Here is a 16,079-nt window from a genome sequence, read left to right as displayed (position 1 = left end):
AACACTTTCAAGGCAAGTGAAATGGATTTTCCTGAGAATTAATTTATCTGCAAAAGTGTTGACGAAGAGAAAGAAAAAAAAATGTTAAAAATGATTACGGTGGGGCAGCATGTGGCGCAGTGGTTAGCACTGGGACTGCGGCATTGAGGACCCGGGTTCGAATCCCGGCTCTGGGTCACTGTCTGTGTGGAGTTTGCACATTCTCCCCGTGTCTGCGTGGGTTTCACCCCCACAACCCAAAGATGTGCAGAGTAGGTGGATTGGCCACGCTAAATTGCCCCTTAATTGGTAAAAAAAATAATTGGGTGCTCTAAATTTTTTAAAAATGATTACGGTGACAATCATTAAGCAAATATTTCCGCGCGGCCGCTTGGCCCATCAAAGCCGGAGAATCAGTGGCCCGGCCGCGGACAGTGGCCCGCGACCAGCACCACGCCAAACGCGCCGGCGCAAATGGCGCCGATTCTCCGCTCCTCAGAGAATCGCGTGCCGGTGTCGGGGTGGCATGGCACGGTTGCAGCGATTCTCCGGTCCGGCGCGGGGCTCAGAGAATCCCGCCCCGATATCCATTCCATTCAATATTAAAAGGTACCCGAAAAGTAAATGCTAACTTTAATTGCAATATTTTTTCTTTATACTAAGAATAGTTTGCTTTATATCAGTCATGCATTCAAATCCCGTGGGTAACAGTGCTCCGGTTTCCTCCCACAAGTCCTGAAAGACGTGCTGTTAGGTCATTTGGGCATTCTGAATTCTCCCTCTGTGTACCCGAACAGGCGCCGGAGTGTGGCAACTAGGGGCTTTTCACAGTAACTAATTAGTGTTAATGTAAGCCTACTTGCGACAATAAAGATTATTGTTATTATTATTAAAGAATTTAAAAATAGGTTGTCCACTGAATGTAAAACCCTGCAAGTTATCCACTAAACCTTGGAGCAGCATATCCCTATCCGTTTCACAAATGGATATGTTTACCAGTACTTTTTGTGTTAATTTTGAACTGTTCCTGCAGTCCTTCACTAAAAATGAACTCGAAGCAGAAATAAAATGCAGAGAATATTCTCTGCCAGAACTGTTGCCTTCACCCTTAAGACCCTCCTTAAATCTATCTCTTTGGTGGAGCTTTTGGTTACTCCTCGTATCACCTCTTTCGTGTGGGTTGTGACGTTTTTGTACCTTAAAGTGGATGGTGTTGAATTTCAATGAAATGTCACCACAATTTTTGTGTTGAGCCAGGATTGCGATTGCTAATTGGAAAAAACGGTGAATTTAGAACTTCCCATCAAAAATGCATATCATCTCTGGGAATTGTGTTCATGCCCATTTTCCATAGCTTCATTAATGGCCACAGCACCTCTGGCTGCCTGGACCCTAAGTTCTGGAATTCGCTCTCTAAACCTCTTCTTTTCCTTTAAAGACGCCCCTTTAAAACCTGTTGACCAACCTAACATCTCGTCACGTGGCTCTGTGTCAAATTATCTCCTCTGTAGTGTTTTGGTATGTTTACTGTGCTACATGTGCTATATAAATGCACATTTTTATTGTTGCCACTGATGAATGTAAGGGGGAACTAGTTAAACACATGTGGGGGAACGGGAAGGAAGAATATGCTGCGATACATTCTATGTAAATCACTGGTGTAAACCAGTAACAAAGTGACCAGTAACAGCAAAAGGATTGACAATAAAATGTCTGGTTCCATTTTAAATCTCCAGCATCTAAAATGGAGGATGTTCCTTTGGAGAATCTTCATTGGTGAACAACAAGAAAGATTATGGTTCATGAATTGGAAATAAAAGCTGTGGTAGTATGACTAGAGGTACTACGGTACCTGGGAGTGTGAGCTGCTATTGGTGCAGAAGGCTCGCTGCCCCTTGGCCCAAGTGTTGTCTTCTCATTGGTCGAGAGGAAGGTAGCTCCGCCTACGAGGCGGAGTATAAGAACCCGTGTAGCCCAGCAGCCATCGTTCTTTCTGTACTCAAGCTGCTGGGCACACTTCTTGTAGATTAAAGCCTTCGATTCGAACTACTCCTTCGTTTCTGTGTTCTTTGATCGCGCATCTAAAGCTTTGTCCAATTGGGCCCAGTGTGATTAAAATGTTCACATTTGCAACATTTGGCCAAACATTCCTTCATTTCTCATTGTTGCCATTTGTAGCACCCGAACGGGAGGGGCGATAGGAACTCACGGTGGAGTAGGAATTAACGATGGGTTTATTACGGCATGCGCAAAACTACGAAAAACTGTAACTCCTCTCCCCGAAGGGCCACCCGGTTTTTATACTCTGTGGATTTCCCTCGTTAAGCTGTGTGATGTACCATCAATTGGACGCGAGGCATGATGAAGGTCCAAACTTAGGCTTTAATCAGCTAGTTGTTAGCCCGGTGGTCGACTACAGAGAAAGGCCGACCGCCGGGAACTCTGGGTACTTATACCCTGCCTCGGAGGCGGGGTCTAATTGCCTCTCGACCAATTGGCGAGCAGTCACATGACTAGTCCCAGCCAATCAGACGGGAGGCACATGACCAGCCAGAGCCAATGGGAAACCAATGCTCTGCACCAATGGCAGTGCTCCCATTCATACCACCACACTGTGTAAGGGGGAAAATGAATGGAGGGCAGTCCTTTCCCCCTGTCCCCGAGGGGGTTATAATGCCATTACCCTCTGGAGGTGTGGAAAGTCTCAGATTAGGGCATATAATATCACAAAGAAAGACTTGAATTCGTAAGGAGCCTTTTACATCCTCCAGATGCCTCACGTCACTGTTTCAAGGACAACTATAGATGTGAAATAAATGCTGACCTTGCCCGCAACACCCCGTGAATGAATTTAAAAGCATCTAGTAGGAACCTGGGGCTGAATTCTCCGCACCACGATGCCGAAATTGCGGCCGGCAATGGGGCGGAGAATCCATTTCTCCGCATGTAATCTGGACCGGCGTTGGTTTCCCGATTTTCCGGGCCCCAAAAAGCGGTGTACTCGGAGAGTACCATATCGCCTGCCCGCGGCAATTGCTGGAGGCCCGCTCCACCATTCTCCGCCCCCGACCGGCCGAAGTCCCGACGGCATGGGCCACTCGTAGGGATACTAATGTGGTGGCTGCGGACTCAGTCCGCGTCCGCCATAGTCAGGGGTAGGCCAATCGGAGGGCACGGGGGGGGGGGGCTTCCTATGGGCCCGGGGTATTTTTGGGTGGGCGGTCAGGGACGGGCGCGGGGCCAATCGGGGGTCCTACGTTTAAGGACCAGCTCCGCGGTCTGAGTCCGCCATGGAGCACGGCCCGGCCACTGCGCGGCCTCTGACCCGGACGTATCTGCAGCAAAAGCTGCGAGATTCACTCCGGGTCCCTGCTAGCCCACTGCAGGGCTCGGAATATGTGGGCCTTTCACGCCAGTTTTTCTGGCGCGAAAGCCCACAGTTGTTATGACGACGTGGGGACATAGTCTCAAAAACAGAGAATCCAGCCCCCGATTATCACACAGCAGGTGATACCAAATTCACTCTGTACCAGTGCAATCTGAATAATGGATCGATTATTGACTCTGGTATTTTACCTCCAGCTCACAGATTTCCTTTCCCCAACCTCCACCCGTCCTTCTCGTCTCTTCCCACTCTCTTGCTTGTCGAAGTCTGTTTAGAAGCCCTCACAATTAGTCATTGTTCCTGCGTTACAACCATTGGCAAAGCCACTATCTTCACCTTTCCCTGTTGTTCCCTCTCTTTGTTTCGGTCAGTACGAAAGAGAGATGCCCGTCTGTTTTCTAAATTAGCTATCTCCGTGGGTCTCCAAGCCAAGCAGCATTTCTCCTGCTGACGGCGACAGACGTGCGATACATTTCCAGAGTTTCTTGTTGTGGTGTTTGTGAACTCCATCACAAACAAACTGGGCGCCTTTCATTGAACAGGCTTGCAAACCAAAATGAGACGTCAGACCCACAAGAATGAGTCACAGGCAAATGGAATTCATCCAAGTAACAAGTGGGAGTCTGAACGCTCACTTTCTAATGCATGATAAATAGCTTTTGCCTTTCAAAACCTTTTGGAATTCATTTTTTTTTTAAATGATTCTATTACTTGAGTCACCACGGTCCATTTTTCTTGTGGTGTCCGGGGGACGGGTAATTCTGTCTTTTGGAAAAGGCAACAAACAATGAATAAGGTAGGTTACGAAAATGTCTGATCTTGTCAATGAGTAATTAAGTGGATTAGTGTGAGCTATGAATGTTGCTGGGAATATTTTGGCATGTTCACTGCTATTTGACTTGGTTTTATTTTTGCTGTGTGCTGCCTAATTAACTCTTCCCCCCACCTCGAGGGCAGGCGGTTCTGAACAGACTCAGCTGCTATCCTAGGGATATCGCTATTCAATCTCACCGAGTTGATTGAGAGGACAGCCTTGGTCACCTGACTGATAAGATATGGACCAGGTTCAAGGTCTGAACTTTAAAGATTGATGCTAACCCTTTGCTCACCTCTTTTCAAGTTTGGATTTCCAGAGGCGAGCAAAGCATTTCGACCAGCTGCAAAATGAAAGGTTGGTGACTTCATTTTTTGTTTGCATTGAAATTTGATCCTATTCAAATTGATCAAGTTTATCCAAATGTCCCACCTTGTTCTTCTTTGAAACGTAAGCTCGTTGAATACACTGCCCATCAAAAACTTAGCTACCTTACGAAACCCACTAAATGAGTGGAAGTGGAACTGCGTAAAGATCTCCCTCAAGATGCCAAAGAAACCCTTCATTTCTCTTTTGTTGTCAATCTTCCACAGACAAAAAGAACAAGGATGATGAAGAGGCGAGCTCGAAGGTTGGTCATGTTTCTTTCTCGTTCATTTCACTTTCGAAGTTAAATACTTTGCAAGGTGCCCTCATAACTGAACATATCATCTGCATTTTGCAAGCTCAGAGTTAAGGACCTAGTTATTCAGCTTCCAGTTTCCTCGAGAAATATCCCAACTGTGTGATTTTATTATTTACTGGCAGTGTGAAAACCCACCTGATAATTTGCTACTTGACAACTTTTTCAAAGACGATATTATTCATGCTCTGGTCGTTTACAGCTCTGCGATGCACGCCTTTAATCATTCAGATACTCAGGCTATTTAAGTCTTGTACTGACCCTTTGTCATCTTTTTTTTTTTATAAATTTAGATTACCCAATTATTTTTTCCAATTAAGGGGCAATTTAGCATGGCCAATCCACCTACTCTGCACATTTTTTTGGGTTGTGGGGGCGAAACCCACGCAGACACGGGGAGAATGTGCAAACTCCACACGGACAGTGACCCAGAGCCGGGATCGAACCTGGGACCTCAGCGCCGTGAGGCGGTTGTGCTAACCACTAGGCCACCATGCTGCCCACCCTTTGTCATCTTTAACGTCCATAGTACGCAAACAATTTTTTAAATATCGCTTTGCGCTGTTATCTAACCTTACCAATTTTTGCCAACCCACATTCTGGGGCTCCGACTGAAGCACACACAGAAATGCGAGGTATTTTTTAAAAACTGCATGCCATACTGCTGCAGGATAACTCGGGGTGCTTTCCAGCAAATTAAGTGTTTTTTTGAAATGTAATGTTGGAAAGACAGCGGCCAATTTGCACACAGCAAGGTTCCCGGAACAGCCATGTGATAATGACCAGACAATCTGTTTGTGTATGTTGGCTGAGGGCTAATATTGACCAGGAAAGTGGGACAAACTCCCCTGTCTCTTCTTCAAAGTAAAGGCATGGTACCTATTTAAGACCATTTGAGAAGGTAACTGGGGCCGCAGGTTAGTATGTCATTCGAAAAGTATAGGGTGTAATTCTCCCCCAAACATTTCTAACTGTGGTCTCTGTGGTAAACAGGGTGTGATTCCCAAGCAAGCAAGCACACCTCCCTCACCCCATCCCAATAACCCCTTAACTTAACCTAGCCTGCACATCCCTGGACACTAAGGGACAATTTAGCATGGCCAACCCACTTAACCTGCACCTCTATGGGGTGTTGGAGCCAACCAGAGCACTCTGAGGAAAACCCACACAGACACGGGGAGGGTGTGCAAACTCCACACAGACAGTGACCCGAGGTCGGAATTGAACCCAGGTCCCTGCCGCTGTGAGGCAGTGCTAACCACTGTGCCATCATGCCGAGCCGGGCCGATGCGAGGCAGCAGTGCTAACCACTGTGCCATCATGCCGAGCCGGGCCACTGCCGCTGTGAGGCAGTAGTGCTATCCACTGTGCCACCACCCCATTGAGTTGTTAAGCGCTATTCAGGTCGTGATCCACACACACTTAGAAATTGTTTTGGAGGGGGCGAGTTTTGCACTGGCACTGAAAGGGGTGGGGCCTAAACAGGCTTCACAGACGTTTGGGTGCCCTTAGAAAAGGGGGCCCCAAAGTCAAAGTGACAGTAAAGGCCTCCATCATCCCCCAACACTGGTGGCAATAACCCCCTCTACCAGCGCCCCCCCCCCCCCACCCTCCACGATTGTTGACAACGAGGCCCTCTCATTGGATCTCCCTTCAGACCCCCCCCCCCCCCCCCTCCTCCTCGCTGGCATCAGGTCTCCACCAATTGCCCAGATCAGCGCCCACGCCTGGTGAGTAACACCCCACTATGGGATCTCCAGTTGCCCTGTAACCTTAATGTCCCCATTTCATGCCCAGGGCCCATTTCAGGCACTTCCTCCGTGCCCCGCCCCTTCGTGCCTTCCCCCTTTCAGGTCCCCGCCCCTTAGCATAGCCAGCCTGCCATGTCCCGAGACCCCCCCCCCCCTCCCGGCATGGTAGTCACATCTGGTCACCAGTGGTGGAGACGAGTAGTGATTTCCCTTGAATCCTAGGAACCGGGGGATACTGGTTCATGCCCACAGAGCATGTGAACCAGATTATATCAGCTGCAATGGGCCGGGAGCATCAGGCTGTCTTCGGCACCCAGCGTGAGTCCCGTTTAGGGGGTCTCCCACTATTCTCCTGGCATAACGGAATGTGCGGCAGACACAACATGGGCAGAGAACGTCGCCCATAATCTCCGACATTTTAGCACATCCGCAGCTCCAATTTAAGCCTCTGTGCTTGGGAGTGACTTGAACCCTTGACATAGAACATAGAACATAGAACATAGAACGATACAGCGCAGTACAGGCCTTTCGGCCCACGATGTTGCACTGACATGGGAAGTCAAAAACTAAAGGCCATCTAACCTACACTATGCCATTATCATCCATATGCTTATCCAATAAACTTTTAAATGCCCTCAATGTTGGCGAGTTCACTACTGTTGCAGGTAGGGCATTCCACGGCCTCACCACTCTTTGCGTAAAAAACCCACCTCTGACCTCTGTCCTATATCTATTACCCCTCAATTTAAGGCTATGTCCCCTCGTGCTAGCCACCTCCATCCGCGGGAGAAGGCTCTCACTGTCCACCCAATCTAACCCTCTGATCATTTTGTATGCCTCTATTAAGTCACCTCTTAACCTTCTTCTCTCTAACGAAAACAACCTCAAGTCCATCAGCCTTTCCTCATAAGATTTTCCCTCCATACCAGGCAACATCCTGGTAAATCTCCTCTGCACCCGTTCCAAAGCTTCCACGTCCTTCCTATAATGAGGCGACCAGAACTGTACGCAATACTCCAAATGCGGCCGTACCAGAGTTTTGTACAGTTGCAACATGACCTCATGGCTCCGGAACTCAATCCCTCTACCAATAAAGGCCAACACACCATAGGCCTTCTTCACAACCCTATCAACCTGAGTGGCCACTTTCAGGGATCTATGTACATGGACACCGAGATCCCTCTGCTCATCCACACTGCCAAGAATTTTACCATTAGCCAAATATTCCGCATTCCTGTTATTCTTTCCAAAGTGAATCACCTCACACTTCTCTACATTAAACTCCATTTGCCACCTCTCAGCCCAGCTCTGCAGCTTATCTATGTCCCTCTGTAACCTGCAACATCCTTCCACACTGTCTACAACTCCACCGACTTTAGTGTCGTCTGCAAATTTACTCACCCAACCTTCTGTGCCCTCCTCTAGGTCATTTGTAAAAATGACAAACAGCAACGGCCCCAGAACAGATCCTTGTGGTACGCCACTCGTAACTGAACCCCATTCTGAACATTTGCCACCAACCACCACCCTCTGTCTTCTTTCAACTAGCCAATTTCTGATCCACATCTCTAAATCACCCTCAATCCCCAGCTTCCGTGTTTTCTGCAATAGCCGACCGTGGGGAACCTTATCAAACGCTTTACTGAAATCCATTTACAACACATCAACTGCTCTACCCTCGTCTACCTGTTCAGTCACCTTCTCAAAGAACTCGATAAGGTTTGTGAGGCATGACCTACCCTTCACAAAACCATGCTGACTATCCCTAATCATATTATTCCTATCTAGATGATTATAAATCGTATCTCTTATAATCCTCTCCAAGACTTTACCCACAACAGACGTGAGGCTCACCGGCCTATAGTTACCGGGGTTATCTCTACTCCCCTTCTTGAACAAAGGGACCACTTTTGCTATCCTCCAGTCCTCTGGCACTATTACTGTAGCCAATGATGACATAAAAATCAAAGCCAAAGGCTCAGCAATCTCTTCCCTGGCTTCCCAGAGAATCCTAGGATAAATCCCATCAGGCCCCGGGGACTTATCTATTTTCACCTTGTCCAGAATTGCCAACACTTCTTCCCTACGCACCTCAATGCCATCTATTCTAATAGCCTGGGTCTCAGCATTCTCCTCCACAACATTATCTTTTTCCTGAGTGAATACTGACGAAAAGTATTCATTTAGTATCTCGCTTATCTCCTCAGCCTCCACACACAACTTCCCACCACTGTCCTTGACTGGCCCTACTCTTACCCTACTGGCCCTACTCTTACATGAGGCAGATAAAGTCACAGTTAACAATGAAATAAAAATAGATTGTGATGTCCTTTACTCATATTTCCATTCAGGAAACTGTATCTTAGTCATTAGTGCGTCAGTGTGCAGTCCCTACCTCCAACAACGGGCGTGTTCATGCCAACGTTTGTGGCTCACTATCACCTCCTCATGGACAATGAAGATGATTACGAAATGCTGGTCTTGCCAGCAATGCTCATAATCTGCAAACAAATGGGGTGGGGAGGGGGGGGGGGGGGGGGGGGATGAGGTTTATCCACTTTACAGGACTACATAGTAGATAAACGTCACAGAAACAGACCATTCGGCCCTTCCTATTCATGCTGGTGTTTATGTTCCAGTCAAGCCTCCTCCCATCTTTTGTGATCTATATTCTACCCTCGTGACCCTCTATTTCCTTCTCCCTCATCGGTTTGCCTAGTTTCCCCTTTAATACGTCTATGCTGTTCCTCCATATGGGACTGAGTTCCGCATTCTCGTCAGTCCTTGGTTGAGAAGTTTCTTCTGAATTCCCGATTGGGTTTCTTTTTGACTATCTAATATTGATGGCCTCTCGTTCTGCTTTTCTCCACAAGGTGAAACGTTCTCTCTGTATCCTCATCAAAACCATGCACAAATTTTACAGACCCCGGCCAGGTCATCCCCCAGCCTTTTTTCAACAGACCCAGCCTGTCGATCCATTCCTGGTATATATACCCAAGCATTTCTGGTATAGAATCACAGAATTCCTACAGTGCTGAAGGAAGCCATCCGGCCCATCGAGTGGGCACCGACACTCCAAAAGAGCACTCTACTCAGATCCACTCCCCAGCCATCCCGCCCTCTCCCAGTAACCCCACCTAACCTGCACATCCCCGAACACGAAGGGGCAATTTATCACGGCCAATCCACCTAACCTGCACACCTTTGGACTATGAGAGGAAACCAGAGCACCCGGAGAAAACCCACGCAGACACGGGGAGAACGTGCAAACTTCACGCAGTCACCCAAGGTTGGAATTTAACCCGGGTCCCTGGCCACTGTGAGGCAGCAGTGCTGACCACTGTGCCGCCCTATTGGGCTGGGGGGATTTCACCGAGTAACTCTTTCAACTCTAACCTCTTTCCCTCCCCATCCCTATCATCCATGTAAACCTTCTCTGCACCCTCCCCTGCGCCACCTGTGCATCCTTTTTATAATATGGTGACCAGGACTAATTGTGGTACTCTGGGTAGGGTCTAACCAAGATTCACCCAGGTTTAGCATAGCTGCCCTACTTTGGAGTTCTATCCTTCTGGAAATAAAATCCAGCACTTGGTTAGTTTTGTTAGGACCTTGCTAACCAATGGCGTAACATTTAGGAATTGATGCCTTAGTACTCTGAGATCCATTTGTTCCTCTCTCCCAGTTGGATTTGCACCTTCCAAGTAATAAGTGACCTCCTTATTCCTCCTCGCACAATATACCATCTCACATTTATCTCTGTTGAACTTCATTTGCCAATTATTTACCCATTCTGCAATAGTTGGTACAACTTTCTGTTTTATGAGATTGTGCATTAACTGTTGCAAAGCATATAATATTGTCAAATATTTTAAGTTCTCGCAGAACTGCGCAATTTTGTGATCTTTCAATGACAGAAACAATGTTGGCGATAGATCAGAATCAGATGTAGTAATGAGATCGCACTGTGACAGTCCTTCTTTTTAATTTGGATTTCAGAGTTTCAATTTGTTTTACCTGGTAAAAAAAGACATTCATTTATGTTATTAATAATAATAATAATAATATGATGTCTTTCATGACCTCAGATCATCCAAAAAACTTTACAGACAATCAAGTACCGCGAAAAGAGCAGTCACCGTTGTAATGTGGGAAACACAGCAGCCAATTTGTGCATAGCAAGATCCCACACACAGCAATGTGATCATGACCGGATAATTTGAATAGAGCCACGGGATTTTTTATTTTTTACTGTCCGCTTTAGAGGGCAAGCAGGGTCTCACTTCAATGTCGCATCCAAAAAATGGAAACGCTGACAGTGCAGCACCCCCTCAGTACTGTACTAGGAGTGGCAGACTGGATGCTGTGCTGAAATGTCTCAAGTGGGACTCAAATCCGCAGCTTTCAGACCCAAATATGGGAGTGCAACATTCTGAAGTACAGCCCTGGCATTGGAGACATTAAAATGCAATTAATGAGACCAACATGTACAGACACACAGGCGATGAGGGTGAACCTATTTTGCAGATCCCATTATGCACAATCGTACTGTGAAATTTGCTTAGCCTTTTTAATTTAGTGATAAAGGTGCACACAGACTGATGGTCAGACGTTCCTATAATTTTTTTAATTTTTTAAAATAAATTTAGAATACCCAATTATTTTTTCCAATTAAGGGGCAGTTTAGCGCGGCCAATCCACCTACGCTGCACATCTTTGGGTTGTGGGGGTGAAACCCACGAAGACACGGGGAGAATGTGCAAACTCCACACGGACAGTGACCCAGGGCCGGGATTCGAACCCAGGTCTTCAGCGCCGTAGACAGCAATGCTAACCACTGTGTCACCGTGCTGCCCCAGACGTTCCTATAATAATAATCTTCATTAGTGTCACAAGTTGGCTTACATTAACGCTGCAATGAAGTTACTGTGAAAAGCCCCTAGTCGCCACACTCCGGCGCCTGTTCAGGTACACAGAGGGAGAATTCAGAATGCCCAAATTGCCTCACAGCACGTGTTTCAGGACTTATGGGAGGAAACCGGAGCACCCGGAGGAAACCGACGCAGACACGGGGAGAACATGCAGACTCCACGCAGATAGTGACCCAAGCCGGGAATCAAATCTGCGAAGCCTGAGTGCTAACCACTCAAACTTTACTTTCTCGAGCGTTAGGAACTCCAGCAGATCCCCCCGCCACGTGGAGGCACAGGGAGGAGAAACCGACCTCCATCCCAACAGAATCCACCTTCAGGCGATCAGGGAGGCGAAGGCAAAGACATCTGCCTCCGCACCCACTTCCAACCCCGGCCAACCTGACACCCCGAATATGGCTTCTACCGGACCCGGTTCGAGTCTGACGTGCATCACCTTTGAGATTACCTTAAAGATCTCCCTCCAATACCCCTCCAGTTTTGGACAGGATCAAAACAAAAGAAGGTGATTACTCCCTATCCCGTTTCAGATAATGTATTGGCTAAGTCATACACAAAAATCTAGGAAAGATCTATCTGCGTTTAAAATGAATTTTTACGCTGAGGGATAAAAAGACTTGCATTTATATGGTGCCTTTAACAACCTCAGGACATGCCAAAGCTGTTGGAGGTGGTGAATTCTGGATGACACCTCAGACTCAGTCTGCCCTCTCCAGTCAATGAAAATGATCCCAACATTTGAGCAAGAGCCGGGGGAGTTCTCCATGCACAGTATTTATCCTTCAACCAACGTCACTGAAACAAATAGACTATCTGGTCATTATGATGTTGCTGTCTGTGGGAGCTTGCTGTGCGTAAATTGGCTGCTGCGTTTCCTACATTGCAACAGTGACAGCGCTTCAAAAAGCATTTCATTTGCTGTGAGTTGTTTTGAGGTGTTCTGCCGTTGTGAGAGGCGCTATATAGATTCCTGTCTTACCTTGTTCAATTTCAGCTGTTTCTATCATGTTGGTATAGCAACAATTAACCTGTACCGTACAAGTTAATCCACAAAGTTCTGCTTGAAGCAAACACAGATATGGCAAATGAAGGATTCTATTTTGGACAGCACAGCAATGTTACATCTTCTGTTGCTGCAGAGAGTGGACATCTTGTTTTATGCGAGCTTGTTTTCCATTTGATGAAGATCGCTTGTCATTCACCTGTCTGTCGTTCATTTGCTTCCTCACAGCCAACTTGTTTGGGATTTCCCATCAGTATCTTCTTCATCGTGGTGAATGAATTCTGTGAAAGGTTCTCCTACTATGGAATGCGAGGTACTTCAAATTTTATGTGTCAAGAATCATTACCCCGAGATCCACATAAGTCCTGTAAACAAATTGCTTCAGTCCTCCCTTGGTTCTAGCAGTTTTGGATCAAGCAAATATTTGGTGTGGTCTTCTCTCACTGAACAGTGAAGATGCTTCTCTAATCCTTCCTCCGAATTCATAAGATGATTTAAAATGAGCTCCCACACAAAGTTTTCGCAACAAGCAAATTTGGCCAGTAGCACCAACAACTTTTACATTGCAGGAATGCCTTTAACCTAGTTAAATGTCCCAAGGAACTTCACAAGAGCAGTATCGGGTAAACTTAACATTGAACTACAAAAAGGGGATGTTAGAACAGGTAACCAAAAGCTTGGTCTAAAGGTAGGTTTTAAGGAATGCTTTCAAAGGAGCAGTGAGAGGTGGGGCAGTCAAGGGACGCTCAAAAGGCCGGAATTGGAGGCGTGCAGGGCTCACAGAGGATGATAGGGCTGGGGGAGGTTACAGAAATCGGGAGCGGGGGAACTTTCCGGCCATACAGCAATTCGAACACAACAATAAAAATGTTAGGATCAAGGCATTGTCGGACAGGGAAATGTGGGTCAACAAGCACGGGGGGTGAACTTGGCACGGATTAGGAAACAGGCAACAGAGTTCTGGAATGAGATCAGATTTACTGAGAGTGGATAGTGGGAGGCCAATCAGGGGAGCGCTGGGTTAGTCATGTCTGGAGGAAATAAAGGCACAGATAAAAGTTTCAGGAATGGGGATGAGATAATAATAATAATCTTTATTGTCGCAAGTAAGCTCACATTAACACACTGCAATGAAGTTACTGTGAAAAGCCCCTAGTCGCCACATTCCGGCGTCTGTTCGGGTACACAGAGGGAGAATTCAGAATGTCCAAATTACCTAACAGCACGTCTTTCGGGACTGGTGGGAGGAAATCGGAGCGCCCGGAGGAAACCCACGCAGACACGGGGAGAACATGCAGACTCCGCACAGATAGTGACCCAAGCCGGGAATCGAATCTGGGACCCTGGCGCTGCTAAGCCACAGTGCTAACCACTGATTGATAATAAACATATGTAACATTTCAGTTCGATACCTTCCATGGGGGAATGCTAATAACGAAATATTCGGGTCTGACGAGTCTGTATTCTGTGTCTTCATTCAGCTGTGCTTGTCCTATATTTTCGCTACTTTCTACACTGGGATGAAGATCTCGCTACAGCCATTTACCATGCCTTTGTTGCTCTGTGTTACTTAACACCAATCCTTGGAGCACTCATTGCTGACTCCTGGTTGGGAAAATTCAAGTAGGTATTACTAAAATAATTATATTTAATAAGCAAATATATAACAATAGTAAAAGCACATGGCACAATTTTACAAGGGATGCAGGAACAGAGGCAGATGGTGATGTTACTGGACTAGTAATCCAGAGACCAGTCCAATGGTCTGGGGACATGTGTTCAAATGGGCGGAATTTGAATTTCATTAATAAATTTGGTATACCCGTCTTGGGCAGTCCCTCAGGGGCGAGGAGGACTTGCTTCCACGCTGGGGAGGTGGGTTGTGGGGTGGGCGAATAGTCCGAACCTGGATCCGCCGACTTTGCCACAGGTTTGGCAGGCGGTGTTTATGAGGTGGGTGGGACGCTCTGGATTCCGTGTTCTCTTTCCGCTGTTTACGCTTGGCCTCCGCGTCCTCCATCCTGTGACGCTCAAGGTGATTGGAAAGGCCACCCTCTGATTAATAATCGTCTCCGAATCGAATCCAGAATGGAACATTTGTCCCACTCACCCTTTCCCCAGCCTTGTTTGATCCCTAATCCTCGGGTGAGTCTCCTGAAAGAAAACCGCATCTGTCTTCAAAGCTCTTTAAATGGACGAACACCCGCGATCTCTTAATTGGCCCGTTCAATCCCCTTACACTCCATGTGACCAGTCTGGTTGGGGGCCTCACGATCCCCCCCCTCTCCCCCCCGACCCCGATCAGCCATATCCTAGTCTTATGGCGATCCCACAGAGCCCTCCATCGTCCCAATTACAGGCCACCTCCCTTCACCCACTAGCTCAACAAAGAAGCCTTCACCCTCAGCAGCCCACCCCTCCCTCCACAACCCCACCCCCTGCCCCCTATCCCCACTCCCCCCCCCCCCCCCCCCCCCCAGGCCCTCTCACCAACCAGCCTTCACCCCCCCCCCCCTCCCACCATCCCCTCCCCATTGCAAACAAAGAAAACCCAAACAAACTCCCCTCTCCTCTCCCCAATAACCAGCCATTGTGTACTCCCCCGCTTTGCTTCCTTTAACCAGCATCTCTGCCAGCAGGGCAACCCCCCACCTGGTGAGAAACACAAATTATATTTACAAAAAAAACTCTTGTCTAGACCTGCTATCCGAAACTCCCCTTAATCTCGTGCCCCAAACCAATCCTCCCCCACCTCCATTCCCCCCCCCCCCCCCCCCCAACTCCACACTCCCCACCATTATCAACAATTACTTTAAAACATCCAACAAACCCTTACCCCAAATGCAGGGGAACAGTTATTACAGAACTTTACAAAAATATGACAGGAATATCCAATAAAACAACACTGTACACACGACCAAAGCTCAGCCATGCAGGTGAACCCACCCAAAACATTCAAGTCTGTATTCCTTGATAAAGTTGTTTTGCCCCTTCTGGCGTGTCAATATAATGGCCTCAGCCCTCATGGATGCCCCACAGGTGAGTCGGATATGCCATTTCAAGCCTCACTTTGCTCCTAAAAAGAGCAGATTTGGCCTTATTAAACCCAGCCTTCCTTTTTGCCGGTTCCACACCCAGGTCCTGGGAGATTCAAACAGTGTAGTCTTCCCAACTGCTCTCCTGTGTTTCCTTCACTCACCTCAGGATCCTTTCTTTGTCCAATTACCTGTGAAGGTAGACTATGATCGCCTGTGGCGGCTCCCTGGTTCTAGGCTTCTTCCTCAGTCACCGATGGGTCTGGTCCTCTTCAGGAGGGCATGCAAGACCCCCTCCCCCACCAAGTGCTGAAACATCTTTGCCATGTATTCTGTGGCCTTTGCTCCTTCTATGCCCTCGCGAAGCCCATCAATCCACAAGTTTGGAGGATCTCTCCAGATCGTCAATCTTGGCCTTCATCATTTTCTTTCCCTCCAACATCAGCATCATCTCCGCCTCCAAGGAGGCAATCCGATCCTCATGGTCTAGACCGTCTCC

At 47.4% G+C, this 16,079-nt stretch overlaps 1 protein-coding gene across 3 annotated transcripts in view; it reads left to right on the top strand.

The window, feature by feature from the left end:
- Positions 1-3,406: 3,406 nt before the first annotated feature.
- Positions 3,407-16,079, top strand: part of LOC119977484 (solute carrier family 15 member 1-like) — a 51,723-nt gene continuing 39,050 nt past the window's right edge. Inside the window, exons 1-5 of one of the 3 annotated variants that reach the window (XM_038818468.1) lie at positions 3,407-4,160; positions 4,322-4,535; positions 4,772-4,809; positions 12,774-12,858; positions 14,027-14,168. In XM_038818468.1, coding sequence (XP_038674396.1) covers positions 4,529-4,535; positions 4,772-4,809; positions 12,774-12,858; positions 14,027-14,168 — 272 coding nt within the window. In that variant the 5' untranslated portion in view covers positions 3,407-4,160; positions 4,322-4,528. Of the gene's footprint in view, positions 4,536-4,633; positions 4,810-12,773; positions 12,859-14,026; positions 14,169-16,079 lie in introns of all 3 variants that reach the window. The other 2 variants (XM_038818467.1, XM_038818469.1) reach the window with 2 other exon arrangements.

This window comes from Scyliorhinus canicula, chromosome 14 (assembly GCF_902713615.1).
Source record: "Scyliorhinus canicula chromosome 14, sScyCan1.1, whole genome shotgun sequence".
Classification (NCBI taxonomy): domain Eukaryota; kingdom Metazoa; phylum Chordata; class Chondrichthyes; order Carcharhiniformes; family Scyliorhinidae; genus Scyliorhinus; species Scyliorhinus canicula.
The sequence above is the reverse complement of the archived record's forward strand: the minus strand, read 5'-3'. Positions and strand labels throughout refer to the sequence as shown.